This window comes from Tamandua tetradactyla, chromosome 6 (genome assembly GCF_023851605.1).
Source record: "Tamandua tetradactyla isolate mTamTet1 chromosome 6, mTamTet1.pri, whole genome shotgun sequence".
Taxonomy (NCBI): Eukaryota; Metazoa; Chordata; class Mammalia; order Pilosa; family Myrmecophagidae; genus Tamandua; species Tamandua tetradactyla.
Genome location: NC_135332.1, coordinates 2,645,579 through 2,668,796, shown reverse-complemented (window position 1 = coordinate 2,668,796; position 23,218 = coordinate 2,645,579). Strand labels below are relative to the sequence as shown.

Below are 23,218 nucleotides of genomic sequence, written 5' to 3'. Positions count from 1 at the left end.
ACTGGGGCGGCCTGGGCAACACTGGGCTTGAGGACAGCCTGAGGCTTTGGCTCTGGCCCAGCACCTTTAGAAACAAGCATAGGAGCCCCCAGAGCCAGGCCTCTGAGCCCCTCGCACTGCCCAGTTTTGTGGTTGGCACCTCCCCACTCTGGCCCTGCAGGTCTGGCTTTGGCCCAGCCCACGATGTGTTCTTGGTCCCTTTGGCCTGGGACCTCTCCACCCCAGTATCTGTTCCTCACGTCTTCCCTTCCACCAGGCCCTGATCAGGGGACAGCATTGTCCCTATCCAGATACACGCCAGGCAGCACGGTTCTGTTCAGTGAGATGGAGGGAGGTCTACTGGGGGCTCCCAGGAAGGCTTTTGCCTTTGGGATGAAAGAGGACAGATTCATTAAAAATGCATGTGATGGCCAGACTGCAACATCTGCTTTGCATCCATGAGGTGAGAGGCAAGATGTCATCAGGATGATGGCAAAGTGAAAAGATAGAGCCTCAGTCTTGCATTCTTGAGCAGGCAAAGCAAGGTCAGCAAAATCGTATGAACTCACCACCATGAAAGAAAAATCAACCTTTATGCAGGTAAGCCTCAGTTCAAGGGCTTCTGTTACTCTCAGCCTGTTGCAATCCTGATTGATCCTCCCGGGTTGAAGGCTGGGAGAGGTGGCAGCCCTGGGTGACCCTACCCCACAGCCCTGGCCCCTCACTCCAGCCTGTTCAGAGTCCTGCCCCCTCCTCAAGCCTGCCATTTGTAGGGCTGGGGTAGGCAAGATACATACAAGATACATGAACGGCAAGATTCAAGCTCAAATCAGATGGAACCTTTTATCACCTAAATCATCTTTGGGATGTTCCTTCCTGTGTGATAGAGAAATAGATCACTACCTCCATTACACAGAAGGGGAAACCGAGGCTCACGCAGGTGTGAAGGCTGCCTAAGCCACTGATAGGATTACAATGTAGTACTTGTCTCTAGGAGGAGTTCTAAAGGCTCACAGGAGTTCTTGGCCCCAAACTGTCCCCCCCCCCCCCACAACCCAGTGGCGCCTGAAATTGGTCCCCCTGAGAATAAACAGGGGTCCTTGCAGATCGTCTGCTGAAAGGCCCTTTCTTAGGAGGGGATGCCCCACCTGTGATGGCCTCACACTGTTCCAGAAGCAGGACTGGAGTGGGGCGGCAGTGAAGGCGACAAACTACCTGCCCTCGAAAGAGTGGGGGCCTCGGAAGAAGCTTCCTTTGGCCTGTGCAGACCTGGGCTCCCCGGGCTGGTGGCGGAAGCAAGTGACACAGCTGCGTTAGGCAGCGAGGCAGGGGAGGGGCAGGTGTGTATCTAAAGGCCCCAAATTGGGTGCATGGTGTCCTGGTAACGGGGGGCCTTTCCCACGCAGGCTCCTGACCCGGCTCACTCACTCCTCCCGCCCCGCCTTGAGGCTCATTAAAAAAACTGCAAACGGGGCAGCGGTGCCTCTCCTGCCTCCCTCTCAGAGGACAAGGTGAAAAACGGTTTCCAGGGAGCACATGGTGATCGTCTAGTGGTAGCATGCTCACCTGCCATGCAGGGCACCCGGGTTCGATTCCCAGCCTGTGCACTTTCCACCAAAAAAAAAAAAAAATTCAACATAGAAAAAGAATGAAATGTTACCCCCACCACACAGCATTTGCCTGTGCCAGGTGCTCTTGCGGGCATAGGGTCTCGAATCCCTTGAACAGTCCAGCGGGGTGGGTCTGGGCTGTCCCCACCTTACAGGCGAGACCTGGGCCGTTCCCACCTCACAGGTGAGGCCCTGCAGGCCCCACACTGTCTGTCCTGCCACTTCCCAGACTCATGTCTCTGCATCCTGCCTGCCCCCAACAGGCTAGACTTTCTGTTTCTGCCCTTAGAGGCGCCACGCTCTCCACATCGGCCTCTGCGTATGCTGTCCTCCGCCTCCCGCCCTCCCTGATGCCCCACTCTCCCTGGGCTGGGTCCTCCCAGCCTCCGGGGCTCTCCTGTGCCTCAGGCCTGGCCCATCAGCCCACCTCCTCCCGGGCCAGGTGTGCCGGTTTGAAGATGTTATGCACTCCAGAAAGCCACGTTTCATTCCGATCCAATCTTGTGGGAGCAGCCGTTTCTTTCAATCCTGACTCAGTATTGTAGGGCGGAAACTTCTGATTAGATGTGACATGCCCAATTGTGGGTGTGGCCCCTGATTAGATGGAGATGTGACAATACCGATTCCAGGCAGGTCTTGATTAGTTTACTGAGTCTTTCATAAGAGGAAACATCTTTGAGAGAGCTCAGAGCTGACAGAGCCGATGTAGACGTTTGGAGATCAAGGAGGAAATAGCTTCCATGCTGAGCAAGGGCTAACAGAAATAGCCAGAACCTGAAGAGAAGACATTTCTTGTCCCGGCAGATGCTAAGCAGTGAAACACAGAGTTGTGACCCAAGTGAAGACTCACAGACACTTAGAGAGGAAACCACTGGCACCAGAAGCTGGAAGCAGTGGAACCGGGAACAAGGACCAACAACATGCTGCCCAGCTGACAGGTGTTCCAGACGGCATCAGCCGTTCTTGAGTGAAGGTAACCTCTTGTTGGTGCCTTAATTTGGACATTTTCTCAGCACTAGAGCTGTAAACTTCTAACTACTAAATTCCCTTTTTAAAAGCATTCCATTTCTGGTATATTGCTTTCTGGATCCAACAGCAAACGAATACACCAAGCTTCCAACGGGAGGCCTCTGCTCCAGAACCTCCGTTGGGACTGCTGACCATGAGAGGTGCCCAGGGTTTGGGTGTGGGTGTCTGTCCCAAGGCCTGCCTGGAGATGGGGGGAGATGTCTTATAAACCATCAGCCAGCCAGTGCTGGGAGCTGTGGGTGAAGCAGACAGGGGGTCAGGTGGTGGGTCTTAGCAGGAGGGGCAGGGGGGCCATGATCTCGCAGGGGTGCCTGGCCCGGCTCCTCTGGATGTAGTTAGAATGCCGCTGTCATTGACAGCTCCCTGATGAAAGGGAGTGAGGGGTAAGTTTCTGGAACTCAGGAAGGTCAGTGCAGGGAGTGGACGTGTGCTCACCGACTTACATGAGCCCCAGAGCATCCACCATGGAACTCAGCCCTCACCCCCGACCTGCTCTTCTTCCTTGGTTGCCATCTTATCATCTGCTGAGCGCTCAGATGCCGCCCACACGTCCCTCTGCACACCTCCCGCATGGGTCCATCCCCTGCACTGGCATCACCACTGCCCAGTGTAGACGTCCGTGGGGCTGACACCCAGAGCGCCACAAAACCTATTCCTTGTCCCGTCTATCCCGTCGCATGCACCCTCCACACCACTCGCCAGAACTATTTTCCAGAGAGACAGCTCAGAAAGCCACTGTCCCAGCAGAAAACCTTCAGAAGCTTCCAATAGCCTAAATCAGGAATTCACAAACTCAAGTGCCCCTTGTGGCCAGGCATGATGGGTCAAGAGCATTGAATGTTTGTACAGAGCACATGGGAGAGTCCTCATCCCTGCAAAGGAGTTTGCTTGGTCTCCTTTTATTTATTTTTCTATTTCTTTAAACAGACATCCTTTCAGTCTCCTTCTTTGATTTTCCTACTTCAAAATTTATATTTTATGAGTTTTTAGTACTTATCGCTTTTGTTTATCAATATAAGTTCATTGTAAGTTTATGCAATTCAATTTTTCTAAATACTTTCACTTTTTATTTTGTTGTGGTGTTTTAATTTGCTAAAGCTGCTGAAATGCAATATACCAGAAATGGACTGGTTTTTACAATGGGGATTTTTTCATTTACAACTTACAGTTCTGAGCCTGTGAAAATGTCCAAATCAAGGCATCAGCAGGCAATGCTTTCTCTTTGAAGACTGGCTGTCGGTGGTCCTGGGCTCTGGTCACACGACCAGGCACGCACAAGCGTCTGCTGCGTTCTCCCTTCTCTCCTGGGTTTCACTGTTTCCCGCTTTTGGCTTCAGAGGCTTTCTCTCTGTTTCTGTGGTTTGTCTCTGTTTTCTGTGTGTCCTCTCTTGGCTTCTCTGGCTTTTCTCTCAGCTTTCCTGTGTGCTTCTCTGAATTTCATCTTTTAAAGGACTCCAATAAGAGGGTTAAGACCCAGCTGGGTCCCACCTCAACTTGTCTATTCAAGTCCTCGGTCTAATTTTTAACTGGGTGGTTAGTCTTTTTGTTTTCAAGTTGTAGTTCTTTGTATGTTTTGGATACCAAACCCTTATCAGATTCATGATTTGCAACCACTTTCTCCCATTCTATAAGTTGTCTGTCACTTTCTTGATAACATTCCTTGATGTCACCCCCAAAGTTTTTAACTTTGACAAAGTCCACTTTATCTACTGTGCCAGCTTGAAAGGATTATGTATCCCAGAAAAACCATGTTTTAGTCCTGATTCATCTTGTGGAGGGAGCCTTTCTTTTAATCCCTATTCAGTTTTTTAGGTTGGAAATTTGATTAGATTATCTCCACAGAGATGTGGCACGCCCAATTGTGGGTATTAGCCTTTGATTAAAGGGAGCTATGACTCCAGGTGGGTCTTGATTAGTTTACTGGAATCCTTTAAAAGAGGAAATATTTTGGGAAAAGGTTCAGAACCATGAGATTCGAGAGAGCCCACACAGCCAGAGACCTTTGGAGATGAAGAAGGAAAACGTCCCCAAGGAAGCTTCAAGCACCAAGAAGCCTGGAGAGAAAGCTAGCAGATGTAGCCATAGTCACCATGTGCCTTTCCAGTTGAGAAAGAAACCCCGAACTTCATCAGCATTTCTTGAACAAAGATAACCTCTTGTTGGTGCCTTAATTTGGACATTTTTATAGACTTGTTTTAATTGGGACATTTTCATGGACTTACAACTGTAAACTTGCAAGTTAATAAACTTCCCCTTGTAAAAGCCATTCTGTTTCTGGTATATCACATTCCACCAGCTAGCAAACTAGAACATCTATGCTTTTAAATAACTTTTTTTTTTTGTATAATATAACATATATACAAAAAAAAAAAAAAAGCAAGTTTTCAAAGTACTCTTCACCAAGTAGTTACAGGACAGATCCCAGAGTTTGTCATGGGCTACCAAACCATCCTCTCAAATTTTTCCTTCTAGGTGCTCCAGAATATAGGAAGGAATAAATATTTTTATTCTTCTAGTTAGGTCTTTCATCCATTTTGACTTCATTTTGTATATGGTGTGAGGCAGGACTACATCTACATTTTTTTCTAAGTGGGCATCCAGTTGTCCCAGACCCCCTTGTTGACTATTTTCTCCCCATTGAATGTACTTGGCACCCTTGTGGGAAATCATTTGGCAATAAATGTGTGAGTTTATTTCTGGGGTCTTCATTCTATGCCTTTGGTCTACATTTGTTTATCCTTATGCCTATACCACACAAGTTTTTTTTGTTGTTGTTTGTTTTTTTCTGCATGGGCAGGCACCAGTAATTGAACCCATGTCTCTGGCATGGCAGGCGAGAACTCTGCCTGCTGAGCCATTGTGGCCCACCCCACACAGTTCTGATTATGGCAAATTTGTAGGGAGTTTTGAAATTGGGAAGTGTGAGACCTCCAACTTTTTCTTCCTTTCCAAAATTGTTCTGCCTATCTAGGGCTTACTGCAATTTCATATAAATTTGAGGACTGGCTTTTCCATTCTGCAAAGAAGGCTGATGAATTTTGATAGGGATTGCATTGAATCTGTAGATCACTTTGAGTAGTACTGACATCTTAATGATATTAAGTCTTCCAATGCATGGACTCAACACATTTAATATAATCTAGAGGAAATAAATTCTTACAATCAAATTACCTAAATGATTCAAGAGGAAAGAAAATCTTAAAAAAAAAAAAAAAGATTTAGGTCTTTAATTTTTTTCAGCAATGTCTTGTAGTTTTCAGTGTACATGTCTTTCACCTCCTGGGTTAAATTTATTCCTAGATATTTTATTCTTTTAGATGCTCTCATAAATGGAGTTGTTTACTTGATTTCTATTTTAGATTGCTCATTGTTGATGCATAGAAATACCAGATTTTTGCACATTGGTCTTGTACCCTGCAACCTTGCTGCATTGGCTTAATAGCTCCGGTGGTTTTCTTCGGGATTTGTCAGGATTTTCTCTTATATAAGATCATGTCTTCTGTGAATAGTTTTACTTCCTCCTTTCAAATTTAGATGACTTTCATTTCTTGTTTTTCCCTAATTGCTCTGGCTAGAACTTCCAGTTCAATATTGAAGCACAATGGTGACAGTGGGCATCCTTGCCTTGTTCCTGTTTTTAGGGGGAAAACCTTCAGTCTTTCACTATTGAATATAATGCTAGATGTGTGTTTTTCATAAGTGCCATTTATCATGTTGAGGAAGTTCTTCCCTATTTCTCATTTTCTGAGTGTTATCATGAAAGAGTATTGGATATTGTCAGATGCTTTCTTGCATCAAGATCATCCTTTCCTCCACTTTGTTATATTAATGTGGTTTATTACACTGATTTCCTTATGTTGAGCCGACCTTGCATTCCTGCAATAAATCCCACTTAGACATGGTGCATAATCCTTGTGATATGCTGTTGGAGTTGACAGCATTTTGTTGATGATTTTTGCATCTATATTTATAAGGGATACTGGTCTGTAATTTTCTTGTGATGTCTTTTTCTGGCTTTGCTACAAGGATAATGTTGGCCTCACAGAATGAGCTACAAAGCATTTCCTTCTCATTTTTTCTTTTTTTTTTTTGGAAATATTTGAGAAGGATTGATATTCTTAATTCTTTGAATGTCTGGTAGAATTTACCAGTGGAGATAATTGGTCCTGGACTTTTCTTTGTTGGGACGTTTTCTCATTCCTGATAAAAACTTTTTACTTGTAATATTCTTTTTTTTAAGATTTTCTTTTGTCTTGATTCATGTAGGTAATTTGTTTGTAAGAATTTGCCATTTCATCCAGATTATATTAAATTTGTTGGGATACTTCCATAGTATTGCCTTATAGTCTTTATTTCTATAAGGTCAGTAGTAACGCCCCACTCTCATTTCTGATTTTAGTTATTTGTGTCTTCACTCTTTTTCTTTGGTCAGTTTAACTAATGGTCTGTCAATTTTATTCATCTTTTCAAAGATCTAACTTTTGGCTTTGTTGAATCTCTCAATTGCTTTTCTAGTCTCTAATTCATTTATCTCCACTCTCATTTTTATTATTTACTTCTCCTCACTTTGGGTCTAAATCTTCTTTTTCCTAAAGATGTGAAGTTAGGTTATTGATTTGAAATCTTTTCTAGTATAGAAGTTTACATCTATACATTTTGAGCACTCTTTGCTGCATCCAGAAAGTTTGGGTATGTTATGTTTTTATTTCCATTAATCTCTAAGAACTTTCTAATATCCTTGTGATTTCTTCTTTGACCTGTTGGTTGGTTAAGAATGTGTTGATTTTCACATATTTGTCAATTCTCCAGTTTTGTTTCTTGATTTCTCGTTTCATTCCATATGACTAGAGAAGGTACTTTGCATGAGTTCAATCATTTAAAATTTAATGGAACTGGTTTTGTAACTTAATGTATTATCTAAGCTGAAAAATGGTTCGTGTGCACTGGAGAAGAATGTGTATTCTGGAATTGTTGGCTGGAGCATCACATATACGCCTGTTACGTCTGGTTGGTTTATAGTCACCTATTTCACTATTTATCTTCTGTTGAGTTCTCTACCCATTATTGAAAGTGGTGTATTGAAATCTCCAACTATTACTGTAAAACTGTCTCCCTTCAATTCATATATTTTTGGGTCCTGTTATTAGGTACATACATGTTTAAACTGCTACAACTTTGTGATGAATTGACACTATTGTCAATATATATTTTCTTTGTCTCTTGTAACAGTTTTTAACTAAAGTCTATTTTGTTTGATATTAGAATACCCACCCCAACTCTCTTTTGGTTATTATTTGCATGGAATTTTTTCCTACATTTTGGCTCACACTTTTTAAAAATCCATCTTGCCTTTCTCTGTCTTTGACTGAAGAGTGTAATCCATTTATATTTAATAAAATTACCGATAAGCTAGGGCTTCAAACATTTACCACTTTTTTGTATGTTTTGCATCTTATACTTTTGTCACTCAGTTCCTCCATTACTCTCTGTCTGCTTTTTGAAGCAATCTAATACTTCTAATTTTTTTTTTATCTTTTTTTTTTTTTTTTTTTGCAGGACCTAATATATTTTTCCTGACCCTGAACTTCCCTATTTTATTGTAGGCATCTCAGTAAAGCTTTCAAAACTTAGTGTTAAAAAGAAAAGTGGGGTAAAAAAAAAAAAAGCGTGGAAAAGAGTTAACAGAAATAACTGCCACCATCAGAAAAGAAGAGGGGCTTCTGAGGGGCTCGTCAAGTTCTTTTTCTTCTCTGAATGCATATTAAAACAGGTTATGTTCAATTTGTAAACTGTATTGCGCTGTACACATGATATGTGAAATTTTCTATACGTAGGTTTTAGTGAGATGTAAAAGTAAAAACAGCCAGGTAAATCGGTGGGGAATATCAATAGGGGAAAAATGAGCAAAGGCTTACCAAAACTCATTTCTCGCCTAGATCCAGTCCGTCAGCCACTGGTCTGCGACCTCAGGAATACACAAACCCTCGGCCTGGCACTCAGGCTCTAATGATCGAACCTCATCCAGATCTCTGCGTTCCTCTACTTTCCTACCTCCTCACTCCCCGTTTCCCCAGCTTCCTGAGCCCCTCCTCCTTTTCAACTCGCTTGCGGGAAACCCAGCCATCTCCAGAGTCCTAACTCCAAAACCACTTCTTCTTTACCGCCCTACCTCGAATTCTCCTATGAAAACTTTTCCTTCCAGTTCACAGCGCCACCACGCTCGCCCTTGCTCCTCAGCATGAGCCTTAGAGGGACCGTGCTCCCCAAGTGTTTTGCCACGCGAACGAAGGAACTGTCGGGCTCCGGAATGGCTCAGGGGACTCGCTCCCAGGGCGGGCTCGGTATTCTCGCGTGTCAGTTGCCCTCACGTCTCTGAGGATGGACGGCTCGGCCCGCGGCCCAAAGTGCGGGAGAGAGAAGAAAGCACCGACCCGCAAAGAACAGAACACGGAGCTGAGGCCCAAGGATGCCGGAAGCTGTGCGGACAGGCCCAGCAACCGGAAGTCAGTGGCGGCTATCCGCCGGCCGCTCTAGACGCCCGGAGGACCGAAACCTCTATGGTTGGACCCGACGCGCCTCGCCGCGATTCCCGCCTCTACCGGGAAAGATGGACTTCTAGAGCCGGCCTCCGGGGAACGAGAAATTGGGGTCTTCACAATCCCCGGGGCGATGCGGACCGTTAAGTCAACAGGAGCCAAAAGGCGGAGGATTTCGGAACCCGTCTCCAAGGTAACAGTCCTACGCCTCACAGCTCTTCCGGCCGACAGCCGCCCGACAGCCGCCCGACGAGCCCTTGAGCTCCTGGGACAATCTCGGATTGGCCGCGAGGGCGCCGAGCCTAGATGCGCGCAGGCGCGTGCAGGCGCGGGGGCGTGGCCTTCCATTCACGCCGCGCCTGGGACTCCAGCGCGCATGCGTCAGGGACGACGCCGGGCGAAGGCTCACTCACGCGAAGCAAGGTACACACACACCCTTCGGGCGGCTCCTGCCAGGGGACCCGGACAGTGGCGCGCGCGCGCGCGCGCGTGCAGGCGGGAGGAGTGGCTTCCTCCGCAGGGAGCGTCGGATTGGACGCTACGCGTAGGAGGGGCGGGACCCTCCCCAGAAACTGCCTGGCGATTGGCTAGGCGTTGGATGGGCGTGGTTTAGGGGGCCGGGCGGGCAGAGCGCGACGCTGAGGTGGTGGCGGCGGCGGGCCTTGAATAAGTGAGCGACTCTCGGCATCCCCCTCCGTGGGGAAGGGAGGCCCGGGGAGGCCTGGCAGCCTGCGGGAGCCCTGAGGAGGCGTCGGGGTGCGGCTCCGCTCGGTGAGTGTGGACCCGAGGGAAACCCCAAGTGCCCCGCCCCTTCCTTTCTTCCTGGGCCGCGGCTTGCGGCCTCCCCACCCTGACCCTCCGTGTAACCCTTGACCCTGTGCTCAGGACCCCAACTCGCAGGTGTAACCCGTCTGCTCCGCGCCCAGCCGCTCTGTTTCGACCCCCGATCCGGCCTTCCCCCCACCCCCTTGCTTTAGAGGACTTGGAGATGCCCCGATCTGACCACCTAGCCCACAGAGGGGAAACTGAGGCCCACGGGATGCGCGCCCCTCTTGACCAGCGTCTCCATGCAGACGCCATGGCCGAGCCCCTGAAGGAGGAGGACGGCGAGGATGGCGCCGCGGAGCCCCCGGGGCGGGTGAAGGCGGAACCCGCCCACCCCTCAGCCTCCGTGGTGGCCAAGAACCTGGCCCTGCTCAAAGCGCGCTCCTTCGACGTGACCTTCGACGTTGGGGACGAGTACGAGATCATCGAGACCATAGGCAACGGGGCCTACGGGGTGGTGTCGTCTGCGCGCCGCCGCCTGACGGGTATGCCGGGTTGGGGTGAGGAACCACCTCCTGCCTCCCTTCTCTTCCCCCAGGACAGGGGGTGAGTCAGCCTCTCACACGTATGGAAGCCGGTTCCCAGGGAGAGAAACCCGGCCAGGCTCAGTTTGGAAGGAAAATCGGGATATGGAGTTCAGTGTGCAAATCAGCAAGTATTGATTAGGTGCCGGCTGTCTGCCAGGATCCATCGGGTCCAGCCCCCTGAGTGTCTGATCCGGTGACTTTGCCATCACCCGTAGACGTCTGCTTCCTCTGTTGAAGAATGCCATTTCCTGTGGGGCCAGCACAGAGAGTTCTTGGTGTCTGTGAGAGACATGGATTTCAGAGCCACAGACTGGTGCATGGGATCGGTGTGGGGGGATAGGTGAGGTGCGAGATGGAGGGTGGGGAAGTAGAGCGAGCACAGGTATTAGCCTCTTGGTTCTATCACAGGCTAGCTGCACAACCTCCCAACGAGTTACCGAGCCAGGTTTCCTTGGCCGTAAGCTAAACTGTTGGTGCCTGCTTTGTAGGGGAGTCGTGCCGATCAGATCTGATAACGTGTGTAAAGTGTTCAGCACAAGGTTTCACACGTAGTAAGCTGTTCAGTAAACAGACGCTGTTGCTCTCTGCACCTCAGAAGCCAAGGGGGACCTGGCGTCACTCCACAGCTTCCCCTGGGTAACCTCACCCCCTGAGGTCTGCCTTTTCCCTGTTCCCCAGGCCAGCAGGTGGCCATCAAGAAGATCCCGAATGCTTTTGACGTGGTGACCAATGCAAAGCGGACCCTCAGGGAGCTGAAGATCCTCAAACACTTCAAGCATGACAACATCATTGCCATCAAGGACATCCTGAGGCCCACGGTGCCCTATGGCGAGTTCAAGTCTGTGTAAGGAGCGGGGCTGGGAGAGGGCTGAGCTGGGGCCATACTTTCGAGGTTCTGGAAGGGCAGCAGCATCCAGGGGAAGGCAGGCTGGGAAGATTCCCATGATTCTGGGACAAGCGCTTCTTTAGGGATTTGCCCAGGGAAACTGATATTCTCCAGTAAGGGGGCAGATGTCACAGTGTTAGAGGAACTCAGGGTAGTTAGTCCAGGATGGTGAATCTAGTATGGTGCCACCACTGCCCCTGCCCACACTCATGGCAGGCATCACTAAGCAATCACCAAACGCTTTCCTACAGGAAGTGGACAAGGCTCTGCAGTTTTCCTCATAGTCCTTCAATTAGTCACTGCCAGACAGTGGATATGGCCCCCAAACAAAAACCTATTGGCTATACCCAGTTTACTCAAGCCCCTCTTTTGTCTGATGGGGAAACTAGATCCAGGGAGAAAAAAGCTCTAACCAAGTTCATGACTATGTTAGTTTGCTGAAGTTGCTGAAATGCAATATACCAGAAATGGGCTGGCTTTTAGCAATGGGGATTTATTGCTTTACAGCTTACAGTTCTGAGGCTGTGAATTGTCCACATCATTGGGCAGTGCTTTCTCCCCAAAGACCAGCTGCTGGTCTGTCAAGGCGACGTCTTCTGGTCTCTCCCTTCTCTTCTGGGCTTTGTTGCTTTCAGCTTCTGGCTGCTCCGTCTGTGGTTTTCTTTCTGAGCATCTGAGTGGCCTTTCTCTCTCAGTGTCTGTGTTTTTTCCTCTCTCAGCTTTTCTGTCTTTTTGTTACTCATCCTTTTATAAAGGACTCTAGTAACAGGATTAAGACCCACCCTGAGGCAGGCCTCCATGAAATAATATTAACAAAAAGGTCCCACCCACAACAGGTCTACACCCACAGGAATAGGTTAGCGTTAAGTAACTGGTCTTTTCTGGGGTCCATAAAACCTCCACACCATGACAATAACAAAGGCATAGAGACTTTGGAACCTGGATCTCTTTTTCCCTACCATGTTGTTGACTTCTACGGGGACTGGGGGAGAGGGTGTTGAATGGCACAGGTGCAGTGGTGAGGGTGGGGCTAGTCCCTGGACAGGAGAGGGCCAGCCCATGCCTTTCCTTTCACCACCACTCCCCACCCTGCAGCTACGTGGTCCTGGACCTGATGGAGAGTGACCTGCACCAGATCATCCACTCCTCCCAGCCGCTCACACTGGAGCACGTGCGCTACTTCCTGTACCAGCTGCTGCGTGGCCTCAAGTATATGCACTCCGCCCAGGTCATCCACCGCGACCTCAAGCCCTCCAACCTGCTGGTGAATGAGAACTGCGAGCTCAAGATTGGTGACTTCGGGATGGCCCGTGGCCTGTGTACCTCACCTGCCGAGCACCAGTACTTCATGACTGAGTACGTGGCCACGCGCTGGTACCGCGCCCCTGAGCTCATGCTCTCGTTGCATGAGTACACACAGGCCATCGACCTGTGGTCCGTTGGCTGCATCTTCGGCGAGATGCTGGCCCGGCGCCAGCTCTTCCCGGGCAAAAACTACGTGCACCAACTGCAGCTAATCATGATGGTATTGGGCACTCCATCCCCGGCCGTGGTCCAGGCGGTGGGTGCCGAGCGAGTGCGGGCCTACATCCAGAGCCTGCCGCCACGCCAGCCCGTGCCCTGGGAGACGGTGTACCCAGGTGCCGACCGCCATGCCCTGTCTCTCTTGGGCCGCATGCTGCGTTTCGAACCCGGCACCCGCATCTCGGCAGCCACTGCCCTGCGCCACCCCTTCCTGGCCAAGTACCATGACCCCGACGATGAGCCTGACTGTGCCCCGCCCTTTGACTTCGCCTTCGACCGGGAAGCCCTCACCCGGGAGCGCATCAAGGAGGCCATCGTGGCTGAGATCGAGGATTTCCATGCCCGGCGTGAGGGCATCCGCCAGCAGATCCGCTTCCAGCCTTCACTGCAGCCTGTGGCCAGTGAGCCTGGCTGTCCCGACGTTGAGATGCCCAGTCCCCGGGCCCCCAGTGGGGACTGTGCCATGGAGTCCCCCCCGCCAGCCCCAGCACCCTGCCCTGGCCCTGCCCCTGATCCCATCGATCTGACCCTCAAGACACCCCTGCTGGCTAGCGAGCCAGCCCCTCCAAAGAGAGAGGGCGCCATCTCGGATAACACCAAGGCTGCCCTCAAGGCCGCCCTGCTGAAGTCGTTGCGCAATCGGCTCAAAGGTGCCCATGGATGTTGCACCTGGCCTGTGGGTTGGCGTGGGGGTGGGGGGCGGGTGCTCTCGGTGTGGGCAGGGCTGCAGGCTCTGATGTACCCCCCTCCCACCTCCCTGCAGATGGTCCCAGTGCCCCCCTGGAGGCCCCCGAGCCTCGGAAGCCTGTGACAGCCCAGGAGCGGCAGCGGGAGCGGGAGGAGAAGCGGCGACGGCGGCAGGAACGGGCCAAGGAGCGGGAGAAGCGGCGACAGGAGCGGGAGCGCAAGGAGCGGGGTGCTGGAGTCTCGGGGGGCCCCTCCACCGATCCCCTGGCCGGACTGGTGCTCAGTGACAATGACCGCAGCCTGCTCGAGCGCTGGACTCGTATGGCCCGGCCCCCAGCTCCAGTCCCTGCCCCTGCTGCTGCTCCAGTGCTCCCAGCCCAGCCCACCAGCACTCCCCCAGGCCCTGTAGCCCAGACCCCGGGCCCCCCTCCTCAACCTGCAGGTTCCACCCTGGGTCCTGCACCCCAGCCTGCCTGCCCACCCCCTGACCCTGACCCTCACCCTGCTGGCCCTCCTCGGCCCGTCCCTGGCCCTACTCCACTCCAGGCCACCCCCTCTAGCCTCCTGGTCCCCCAGCCGCTCGTGCCAGCTCCTGGGCTGCCTGGGCCCAGCGCCCCGGGAATCTTGCCTTACTTCCCATCTGGCCCACCTCCTCCAGATCCTGGGGGTCTCCCTGAGCCCTCCATCTCAGAGTCCCCAGATGTTAACCTGGTCACCCAGCAGCTGTCCAAGTCACAGGTGAGATGAGAGACCTAGGAGGTGGGGACCCAGGTACCCAGGCCCAGGGAAATTGGGTTTGGGAAGTCCTTGCTCTATTTGGTGGGGGATCGGGGGAAGGGAGAGGCTTTGGCCTGTCCTTCCATGCAAGCAGAGGCGGGTGGGGCTTTGTCTCTGAACTCATCCCTGCCCACAGAAGGCCTCTCCTGTCTGTGAGGAGACAGACGAGGTGCTGCCCACGAGGCACCTTGGAGTGGGTGACTGGCAAGTGCTCAGAGGTTGCAGAGACGAATCTGTTACCTGCCATGGCTTCCCTGGGTGGGGCATTGGCGGCCTCGGGAGAAGCTGGCCTGCAGGCTGCAGCCTGCTCTTGGCACCTGTGTTCTGACCCGCCATCATCCCCTGCAGGTGGAGGACCCCCTGCCCCCTGTGTTCTCAGGCACTCCAAAGGGCAGTGGGGCTGGCTACGGGGTTGGCTTTGATCTGGAGGAATTCTTGAACCAGTCTTTTGACATGGGTGTGGCTGACGGGCCACAGGATGGGTAAGGGCCAGGGGCTGGGGGGCTGCACCAAAGTGGAATGGGGCTGGGGGGCAGGGTCTCTGGTGCTGGAGGGGCTTCGCAGTGGGTTGGCCAAGGAGCTGACCTAGCCTGATGAGCACCCGCTTCTCCCATCCCTGCCCCCACTGCAGTCAGGCGGACTCAGCCTCGCTCTCAGCCTCCCTGCTCGCGGACTGGCTGGAGGGCCATGGGATGAACCCTGCGGACATTGAGTCTCTGCAGCGTGAGATCCAGATGGATTCCCCAATGCTGCTGGCCGACCTGCCCGACCTGCAGGAGCCCTGAGCCCCCAGCCTGTGCCTTGCCCCCCGAGGGTGGGGGGAGCCTGCTCCAGGGCCCATGGGAGAACCCAAGGCAGCCCACCTGCATCTCATCTCAGACCCACCTGCAGCCTCAAGCAGCCACCTGAGCCAGCACCCAGCCCCGGCGGGCTCGGGAGGCCCGACTGGCCGAGCAGTTCTCTTCAGTATTATATTTTATTACTGTTTTTTTTTATATAGTCTTTTTGTCCTCAAAAGGAGGCCTGTGAAATACAAGGACGGCTTCAGCACCTGACTCGGGGTCATTCTTTTGAGTGGTGGGCGGGGGAAGGCGCTGTTACTAGGGGAACAAAGAAGGGCCGTCCCTGCCTTCAGGGGCCTAGCAGACACGCTCCATTGTGGCAGCAGCCAGAGGCGGTTCCCTTTGGTCTCGGAAGTTTATTGAGACTTGCACTCCCCACCCTGCCCCCATCCCCTTGGAACTTTTCCCCTGCCCACTCTGTCCAGGTTCAGGGGGCGGCTGGCTAAGCTGTGGCCATGAGGGGGGTGGGCAGCAGCTCTGGTGAAATGCAGTTTCGGCGTTGGGCTCCAGGGGCAGCAGGTGGGGAGAGGTGGGATAGGGTTGGGGGCCCGTGGTGCTCACCACAGGGGGATGGGTTGTGGAGGGGAGGCCAAGAATGGGAGATGCTCTTTGAACAGCCAGAGGGTGTCTTGGTGTGCAGCCATGATACGGATGGAGGATGGAGGGGAGACTGTAGGGAAGCCACCAGGGATGTGGCTCTTGGCCCTCGGCCACTGAGACAGGGCCCGGCCAGGTCTGGGCTGGGACAGCCACAGGCAGCTGCTGGCAGCGCAGCCTCTGCTGTGGGGGGGACAGATACCCCAGGGCAGCGCTGCTCGGCCTGCCTGAGGAGCTGGTGCCCAGGGGGCAGAGCCGGCCCATCAGGGGCTCTGGCTGGGGCGGGGCTTGGAGGGAGCACTGGTGGAGCCCGGAGCAGCTGGGCGCAGGGGCCTGCTGGGGGCCAGCCCCTCAGGCCCGGCGGATCTTCATCTCAGTGCGCTTGAGGGAGTAGTAGAAGCCCTTCCACTGCGCCCAGTTGATGCCGTTGGCGTAGGAGAGGTGCGGGCCGCCCAGGTAGAAGCCGTTGAGGTTGGCGAAGTGGCAGCTGCGGAACCAGAAGGCCCCCGAGGAGAGCGCCGCGCAGTTCTGCACGAAGAGGTCCTGGTCGCGGTCGAAGGTGGAGAACTTCTGGCCGCTGTGGTAGGACAGGGAGTCACCTGGCGGAGGAGGGGGTAGCCCTGAGGCGAGGCGGGCCGGGGCCCCCGGGGTTGGCCTGGAGTGGGCGGCACCGAGCCCAGTCGGCCTGGCGGGGGTGGGGGTTCCGGCCCGGGCCACGGCCGAGAGCAGCCGCTGCGCCCCCTGCGCCGCCGGCCCCTGCGCTCGCCCCCGCGAGGGATACCTGCGCCGCCGTCCTCGAAGCCAGCCACGTAGAGGGTGTAGCCGTCCTCCTCGGCGCTCACGGCGTTGGGGGAGATGGAGAAGCCCACGTACTTGGCGAAGGCCGTGTTGTTCTCAAAGTCCTCCAGGTCCACACGCAGCTCGTACTTCTGCTTCAGCGTCAGCAGGTGGAGGTTCTGCAGCCCTGGGGAGAGGCGGCGGGTGGGCAGCGGGCACCCCGCCCTGGGGCAGCCCCCCGGCGCCAGGGCCCCGCCTTACCCAGCCAGTACTCGCCATCGGCACGGCCGAAGCCCAGCTTGTAGTCGTTCCAGCCCCGGAAGAAGCTCACTGAGCCGTTGAATCTCTTCTGGAAAACCTAGAGCGGGAGGATGCGGAGAGGGGCCTGTCAGGGGCCCCTGTGATGCCGAGATCGCTGTCCCAGGGGCGGTGGGGCCCAGCTCTGCTGTGCTGTGTGGCCACAGGCACGCCGAGCACCCTCTCTGGCTTTAGTGCCTCCTCCCAGGGTGGTGGTGAAGGGTCACCCCCTCAGCTCCCCTAGGCCTCGGTCCACACAGTGGAGACTACAGAGGAGGAGACCGAGGTTCCCAGAGGTCTGCCCAAGCAGCACCTGGCCCTGGCCTGGCCCCACTCACCGTCCACTTGCCCCCCTCAGTGGTCATGTCGCAGAAGACGGGCAAGGGCACACTGGGGCCCGAGGGGTAGATGAGGTACACGCCGTCCTCCTGGTAGCCCTGGGCATAGATGTCGTCGCAGTCCAGGGGCTGCTGCAGGCAGGCCCTCTCCAGGGCTGGGGACAGAGAGGAGGAAGGGGCTGGGGCGGACCAGGTCCCAGCACCCCTGGCCTGCCTCGGTCCCCTGAGATCACAACAGGTGGGGCCCCCAGGCAGTCGCATCCACCTGCCCCAATGTGTGGAAGAGGAAAGCCAGTCCTGCAGAGCCGGGCCTTGCCCTTGAGGCCTGAGCCCCCGCGAAGGATGGCCCAGGACAGGCCCTCCCACCCAGCCCGCTCACTGGGGCCGCGGCTGTGGATGTGGGGGCTGCTTACCGTCTCCCCGGATCCCGGACACCTGGGGGGAGCAGTGGGGAGCAGAGAGGAGCAGCAGCAGTGGTAGAGCCAGGAGGGCCTGGGGGGGGGGGGATCAGGGTCACTGCAGCCACCCCCCCAGCCCAGAGGGTCCCCCCACCCCCTGCCCCTTCTTGCATTTGTCCTGGATCACACGCACCAACCGTGTCGGAAACCTTTAGTCTGCCCTCCTCCTCCTCAGCGTCACCGTCTCTTCTGGAGCAGGAGCACCCCCACCCCATGACTTACAGCCCCCCTGACCTGGGTCCTTGCCCCGGTGCGGAGGAGCCCCCTCCCAGCCCCCCAGCCCCCGGTGTGGAGGAGCCCCCTTCCAGCCTCCCAGCCCCCAATGTGGAGGAGCCCCCTCCCAGCCCCCGGTGCAGAGGAGCCCCATTCCAGCCCCCCCCCTCAGCGCCTGGTGCGGAGGAGCCCCCTCCCGGCCCCCCATGTGGAGGAGCCCCCTCCCAGCCCCCGGTGCAGAGGAGCCCCATTCCAGCCCCCCCCCTCAGCGCCCGGTGCGGAGGAGCCCCCTCCCGGTCCCCCATGTGGAGGAGCCCCCTCCCAGCCCCCCAGCCCCCCATGCAGAGGAGCCCACCCAGTCCCCCTTGTGGAGAAGCCCCCGCCCCAGCCCCTGGTACCTTCATGCTGCCGGTTCAGCTCAGGGACTGGGTGTCTGCAGCCCTGGGCTGCAACCGCCACAGTTATGTGCTGGGACCCAGCCAGCCTCCCCAACCGCGCCCCTCGAGCGGAGGAGCCCCTCTTGTCCCCTCCCCTTCTCTCCTCCCTGCGCGGGGAGGTAGGGCCCTTGGGCTAGGCGGGGGGCCGGGCAGGGGACCACCTGGGTCTCATTAGAGCAGAATGTTAACTCCCTGCTGGCTCAGACTGCTCCCTGGATCCGTTCCACGACCCCCCTCCCTGCTGGACTGTCGCTCCCCACCCCCAGCACCCCAGCTGGCCCCAGCCCGTCTCCCGCTTCCTGATGTTCCCCCCCTGCAGACATCTGTTTATTTCCTGCCCTTCCTAACCTGACGTGTGTTTCATCAGCCTTTTTCTGGGGGATGCACTTCGGTTCTGGGGGGGGGGGTGTGTGGAAGGCTGGAGAACTTCAGGGCTCCTGCTGGGGGAGTTGGGCTGGGGCTGGGGGTGGGGGGGGTGGGGAACAGGGGCCAGGCAGTCTCCTGGCAAATCTGAGACATTTCTGAGCCATGAGCACAGGCCCACAGGCATCCAAGTGCTCTGTCTGCTCCAGCTCCAGCCAAGGCCCTCCTCCAGCCGCCCTCCCGGCCACCCCCGCCCCCTCTGGCCACCCCAGCCCCCCTCCTTACCCCCTCTCACAGAATCGCCTGGCCCATCTGTCTGGCTTTCTGCACACACGCGTGCACACTCACTCACAAGCCTCTTTTGTTTTCTTCTCCCTCCTTCCAAACTCCCTCTTCCGCCCCCACCCCACCGCAGGCTCTTTACCCCCACCCCCAGGGCCTCTGCACCCATTCCCCTTCTCATGTCCTGAAAACCCACCACTTCTTTTCTTGCTCCCCCCACCGTGGAGGCTGCCGCTCCCTGTCTCATCCTGTCTGCCTGTGGCTGACCCCTTGCCCTCCTCTCCACCCTCTGCTCTGGCCTCCTTGGAGCCCTGGTGTCCCCTTCCAGGGGACCTTATTGTCCAGCCTCTGGGCAGGCCCCCCAGAGTGAATCTTTCCAGATGGCCGCTCTGACTCTGCCATCCCCTACTTAAAACCTTGAGTGGCTCCCTATTGCTTCGGGCCAAGGCGGAATGCCTCGCCTTGGACTGAAAAGGAGTTGAAGTCTGGCTCGGGTACGGCTTAAGGGCCTGATCCCTATTGCTCTTGACTCATAAACTGCCCACTGGCCACGCCGGGCTCTGCCTGCGGCATCCCCTGGGGTGGCCTCCTTGTCTCTCTACTTGGATGCATCTCCCCTCTCTGCAGGCCCCACGCCCACCACACAGAGCAGTCTAAATTCAGGCACTGAGCATGCATATTTGAGCACGTACCTGGCACGACAGTTTTGCTAGCTGCTGGGGATATGGCAAACACAGGCTTTAGGCAATTGGTTACTAAAGGATCGTGTGCCGGGAAAGGACATGTATCAAATGGGTGAACAAATGAAATACTCAGAGGCCCCAAATAAGCAAGCAGCTTTGGCTCAGGCCCACCTCTTTGACTTGAGTCTGTACTTGCTGGTGAGAGCTGCTTCTGTGATGTCTGAGCCCTGTCTGGGGGTCCTAGAACCAAGCTGCCAGACTTAAATCCAGGTTCTGCTCCCCACCCCCCACTAGCTGTGTGACTATGGACAAGTTACCTAACCTCTCAGTGCCTCTGATTCCCCCTCTGTAAAATGAGGATAATGAGAGCATCTCCTTCATAGGGATGCAGGATTAGGTCATAGAGAGCAAGTGTCTAGGACGGGGCCCACAATTAGTAACCATTTCATAAATGTTAGCTGTCATCTTCATAAACAAGACCGCTTGTGTATGAATAGGTTATCTTCAACACGACTCTTGTCGTGGAAGAAACCATTGGCTGCCTCTCAATGTCCATTTCTTCCCTTAGTCCTTTGTAGTGAAGAACCTGTTTCTTTTAGCTGGGCTCATTGCCCAGCCTCACCTTTGAATTTTGGCAAATAAGATACAAACAGAAATGTAAAGGTGGGCTGTGAGTCATGCTTCGTCCTGCCCTCTGTCTTGCACTAGATGTGATGATGTCCAGAGCCCTAGCTGCCACTTTGGGCAGTGAGGATGAAGTGCTCATTGCAGGGACAGCAATCAGAGAGGAGCTGGTCGCTCACGGCACCTCAAGGCAGGGCCACTGTACCAGCCCAGACTGCCTGCCTCGAGGCTTTTTTTTTTTTGAAAGAGACAGAAGCTTTTATCTAGTGTAAGCCTCTTGGTTGCTTTTTCCTAATGTTGAATCTGACCCCTATATGTTTCACCTTTCATCAAATGCCAGCTCATTTTAGCCACAAGACTATAGGAAGGAAAATAACAAAAATCAGCCATCAAAACAATAAATATGTCCTAAAGTCAAGTATCAAAGACTTCTGGAGAAGAAATAAAACTGGATTTTTAAAAAGTGAATTAAAGTAACAAGCTATCTTATTTTGCCAATTAAATTCACACAGCAGAAAAGGCATTCTTATACTCTGGATGTGGTTAGGAATCAGTTTAACTACTTTGGGAAAAAAGTTAGATGATGCGTACCAAAAATTAGTGACCCTTCTTTTGGAGATACTATCTGAAGAAAATAATCCAACATATTTGAAAAGGTTACACATAGTAGTTACTGGGCATTATCTGTTGGCCCCCTGGCATGGGAATCTCCTCTGTTGGGGAGTTGTATACCCCAGAAAAGCCATGTTCTTTAATATTGATTCAATATTACTGGGTGAGATTTTTTTGACTAAGTTGTTGTTTCCATGGAGATGTGACCCACCCAATTGTGGATGGGACCTCTGATTAGGTGGTTTCCATGCAGATGTGTCTCTACCCGTTCAAGGTGGGGTTGCTTACTAGAGCCCTTTAAGAGGGAACCATTTTGGAAAAAGCTTCAGATCTGGCACAGACAGACATTTGGAGATGCGGAAGGAAAACACCCTCAGGGAAGCTGTTTGAAACGGAGCCAAAGGACCAGCAGACACCAACCACGTGCCTTCCCAGATCAGCCTTTCTGAGTCAACGTGTTTTTATCTGGATGCCTTAGTTTGGACATTTTTATGGCCTTAGAACTATAAACGTGTGTTAGTTTGCTAGTGGCTGGAATGTGATATACCAGAACTGGAAAGGTTTTTAAAAAGGGGAATTTAATAAGTTACAAGTTTACAGTTCTAAGCCTATAAAATTGTCTAAATTAAGGCATCCAGGGATAGATACCATAATTCAAGGAAGGCCAATGGGTCAGGACACTTCTGTCAGCTGGGAAGCATGTGGCTGGCATCTGCTGGTCCCTTGCTCCTGGGCTCTGTTACTTTCAGCCTCTGTTCCTGTGGGGGTTCCTCACTCAGCTTCTCTGGGGCTGGCTTTCAATTCTTGGCTTCCCTTGGCTCTCTCCAGGTTCTGATTTAACATCTCATGGTGACATCTGCTGGGCTCCAAGCATCTCCAAGCATCCTTGTCTCTGTTCTCCAAGTGTCAGCTCTACTATGAAGTTTCTGTTGGCTCTGTAATTTCTAAGGTTTCTCCAAAATGCTTCCCCTTTTAAAGACTCTAGGGTGGGCCACGGTGGCCTGCGATGCCAGAGGATCCGGGTTCAATTCCCGATGCCTGCCCATGTAAAAAACAAAAACAAAAAACAATTTAAAAAAAAAAAAAAGACTCTAGTAATCTAATCAAGACCCACCTAGAATGGGTGGAGTCACATCTTCATCCAATCAAAAGGCCACACCCAAAATTGGGTGTGCCACATCTCCACGCAGATTCTCTAATCAAAAGTTTCCACCCTGAACAGTCTCTTCAATAAATGGTGCCTAGAGAACTGGATATCCATATGCAAAAGAATGAAAGAGGACCTGTATCTCACACCCTATACAAAAGTTAACTCAAAATGGATCAAAGATCTAAACATTAGGTCTAAGACCATAAAACAGTTAGAGGAAAATGTAGGGAGATATCTTATGAAACTTACAATTGGAGGCAGTTTTATGGACCTTAAACCTAAAGCAAGAGCACTGAAGAAAGAAATAAATAAATGGGAGCTCCTCAAAATTAAACACTATTGTGCATCAAAGAACTTCATCAAGAAAGTAGAAAGACAGCCTACACAATGGGAGACAATATTTGGAAACGACATATCAGATAAAGGTCTAGTATCCAGAATTTATAAAGAGATTGTTCAACTCAACAACAAAAAGACAGCCAACCCAATTACAAAATGGGAAAAAGACTTGAACAGACACCTCTCAGAAGAGGAAATACAAATGGCCAAAAGGCACATGAGGAGATGCTCAATGTCCCTGGCCGTTAGAGAAATGCAAATCAAAACCACAATGAGATATCATCTCACACCCACCAGAATGGCCATTATCAACAAAACAGAAAATGACAAGTGCTGGAGAGGATGCGGAGAAAGAGGCACACTTATCCACTGTTGGTGGGAATGTCAAATCGTGCAACCACTGTGGAAGGCAGATTGGCGGTTCCTCAAAAAACTGAATATAGAATTGCCATACGACCCAGCAATACCATTGCTAGGTATCTACTCAAAGGACTTAAGGGCAAAGACACAAACGGACATTTGCACACCAATGTTTATAGCAGCATTATTTACAATTGCAAAGAGATGGAAACAGCCAAAATATCCATCAACAGATGAGTGGCTAAACAAACTGTGGTATATACATACGATGGAATATTATGCAGCTTTAAGACAGAATAAACTTATGAAGCATGTAATAACATGGATGGACCTAGAGAACATTATGCTGAGTGAGTCTAGCCAAAAACTAAAGGACAAATACTGTATGGTCCCACTGATGTGAACCGACATTCGAGAATAAACTTGGAATATGTCATTGGTAACAGAGACCAGCAGGAGTTAGAAA

General features: G+C 52.8%; 2 protein-coding genes across 6 annotated transcripts; one reads left to right on the top strand and one right to left on the bottom strand.

The window, feature by feature from the left end:
* Window positions 1–9,585: 9,585 nt before the first annotated feature.
* MAPK7 (mitogen-activated protein kinase 7) lies at window positions 9,586–15,435 on the top strand. 5 transcript variants are annotated; one of them, XM_077163445.1, is made up of 7 exons: window positions 9,586–9,925; window positions 10,228–10,464; window positions 11,185–11,350; window positions 12,488–13,566; window positions 13,680–14,341; window positions 14,729–14,862; window positions 15,012–15,435. In XM_077163445.1, exons 2-7 carry the CDS (start codon window positions 10,233–10,235, stop codon window positions 15,163–15,165), a joined length of 2,427 nt encoding a protein of 808 aa, XP_077019560.1. In that variant the 5' UTR covers window positions 9,586–9,925; window positions 10,228–10,232; the 3' UTR covers window positions 15,166–15,435. The 5 variants fall into 5 exon arrangements, with proteins under 5 accessions (XP_077019560.1, XP_077019559.1, XP_077019558.1 ...); XM_077163444.1 differs by having other exon boundaries at window positions 10,132–10,464; XM_077163443.1 differs by having other exon boundaries at window positions 10,040–10,464.
* A 123-nt stretch (window positions 15,436–15,558) lies between these two features.
* Window positions 15,559–18,487, bottom strand: MFAP4 (microfibril associated protein 4). Its single transcript, XM_077163448.1, has 6 exons — window positions 18,301–18,487; window positions 17,645–17,723; window positions 17,232–17,386; window positions 16,858–16,954; window positions 16,601–16,783; window positions 15,559–16,418 (listed from the first exon to the last, which is right to left on the bottom strand). Exons 1-6 carry the CDS (start codon window positions 18,304–18,306, stop codon window positions 16,171–16,173), a joined length of 768 nt encoding a protein of 255 aa, XP_077019563.1. The 5' UTR covers window positions 18,307–18,487; the 3' UTR covers window positions 15,559–16,170.
* Window positions 18,488–23,218: the final 4,731 nt, after the last annotated feature.